Source organism: Elephantulus edwardii, unplaced genomic scaffold (genome assembly GCF_000299155.1).
Source record: "Elephantulus edwardii isolate Elephantulus edwardi_28Jun2011 unplaced genomic scaffold, EleEdw1.0 scaffold00057, whole genome shotgun sequence".
NCBI lineage: Eukaryota > Metazoa > Chordata > Mammalia > Macroscelidea > Macroscelididae > Elephantulus > Elephantulus edwardii.
Genome location: NW_006399807.1, coordinates 6,655,673 through 6,656,991, shown reverse-complemented (window position 1 = coordinate 6,656,991; position 1,319 = coordinate 6,655,673). Strand labels below are relative to the sequence as shown.

The following is a 1,319-nucleotide window of genomic DNA, read 5'->3' as shown; positions in this document are numbered from 1 at the left end:
TCTAACATCAGCTACAATATCCCTAGTACCACGACCCCTTCTAAACCCAGCCTGGGTTACTTAAGGTTTATTATTTTGTCCTTAATTTGCACTAAGCTCCAAAAACCTTAAACATAGTAATAATAGCAAAAAATGTGGATAGCATGTGAATGACAGTATTTTTATGTATGGGCCATAAAATCGGATCTGACTTGTATAGGAGATTGTTCCTCCTCCAGCAGAGCATCTGGTGGATTTGATTTGCATACCTCTGGGATATCAGTGCGGCTTTTTGCCACTAGGCCACCAGACCTCCCGTGAATGACAGTATTTTTAAATGAACTTCCTTTTCAGAATGTCTTGTGCAGCTCTGTGGATTTTCTTCAATTTTCTGGAGAATGGTATTTTAAATGGATACAGGGTTAAAACATAGTGATGAGAATAAGGCTACAGGCTCTGTACAGTTCAGGATGAATTTGTAGGTTGAGTTTAGTTAAAAACTCACCACCATCAAGTTGGTGATTTCAAAGGCTCTGAACTGCAACAGGAGAAAACTGCCCATCTTTCTCCCTTGGAACAGCTGGTGGATTCAAACCTATTGAGATGGACAGCTTGTGGCTAGCAGCACGACTGGCTGTGGACTATTGCCGTCAGAGCTCCTTGAATTTAGTATTCAATCTAATTTATGTTGTTCTTGTTGTATAAGGTCATGGAGATGGCAGCGAAAGGAATCAAACCTGTGACCTTGGAACTTGGAGGCAAATCTCCACTCATAATCTTCTCAGATTGTGATTTGCAGAATGCTGTGAAGGGGGCACTGATGGCCAACTTCCTCACACAGGGCGAGGTAGGTATCTATTTCTGGGAGATTTAAAAGGTATCTCCACCTTTATTTATGCAACAGCTGCTTTAAAGACTTTTTCCACTAATAATTTTAGACTTAGAGAAAACTTGCACAAATAGTACAAATAATTTCTCTGTACCTTTGACCTAGATGTTACCATTTTACCATACTTTGTCAGGCCATCTATGTTGTTGTTGTTATGTGCAGTTGAGTCGTTTTTGACTCATAGCGACCCTATGCACAACAGCCCTAAACCCTGCTCTATCCTGCGCCAACTGCACTGCCAAAACCCTACATTTGCACTGTTGTTGTTGTTGTTGTGTGCCCTCAAGTTGTTTTCGACTCATAGCGACCCTAAACCCTGCTCTATCCTGCGCCAACTGCACTGCCTCTGACACACCCATCCCGATTGCCCCAGTCACCGAATCAATCCATCTCATAGAGGGTCTTCCCCTCCTGCGCTGTCCCTCCACCCTACCAAGCATGATGTCCCTCT

The 1,319-nt window shown here is 42.8% G+C and overlaps 1 protein-coding gene across 1 annotated transcript in view; it reads left to right on the top strand.

The window, feature by feature from the left end:
* ALDH9A1 (aldehyde dehydrogenase 9 family, member A1) overlaps nt 1-1,319 on the top strand; it is a 59,856-nt gene that overhangs the window by 33,805 nt on the left and 24,732 nt on the right. Inside the window, exon 6 of the mRNA XM_006887378.1 lies at nt 686-826. Coding sequence (XP_006887440.1) covers nt 686-826 — 141 coding nt within the window. The remainder of the gene's footprint in view (nt 1-685; nt 827-1,319) is intronic.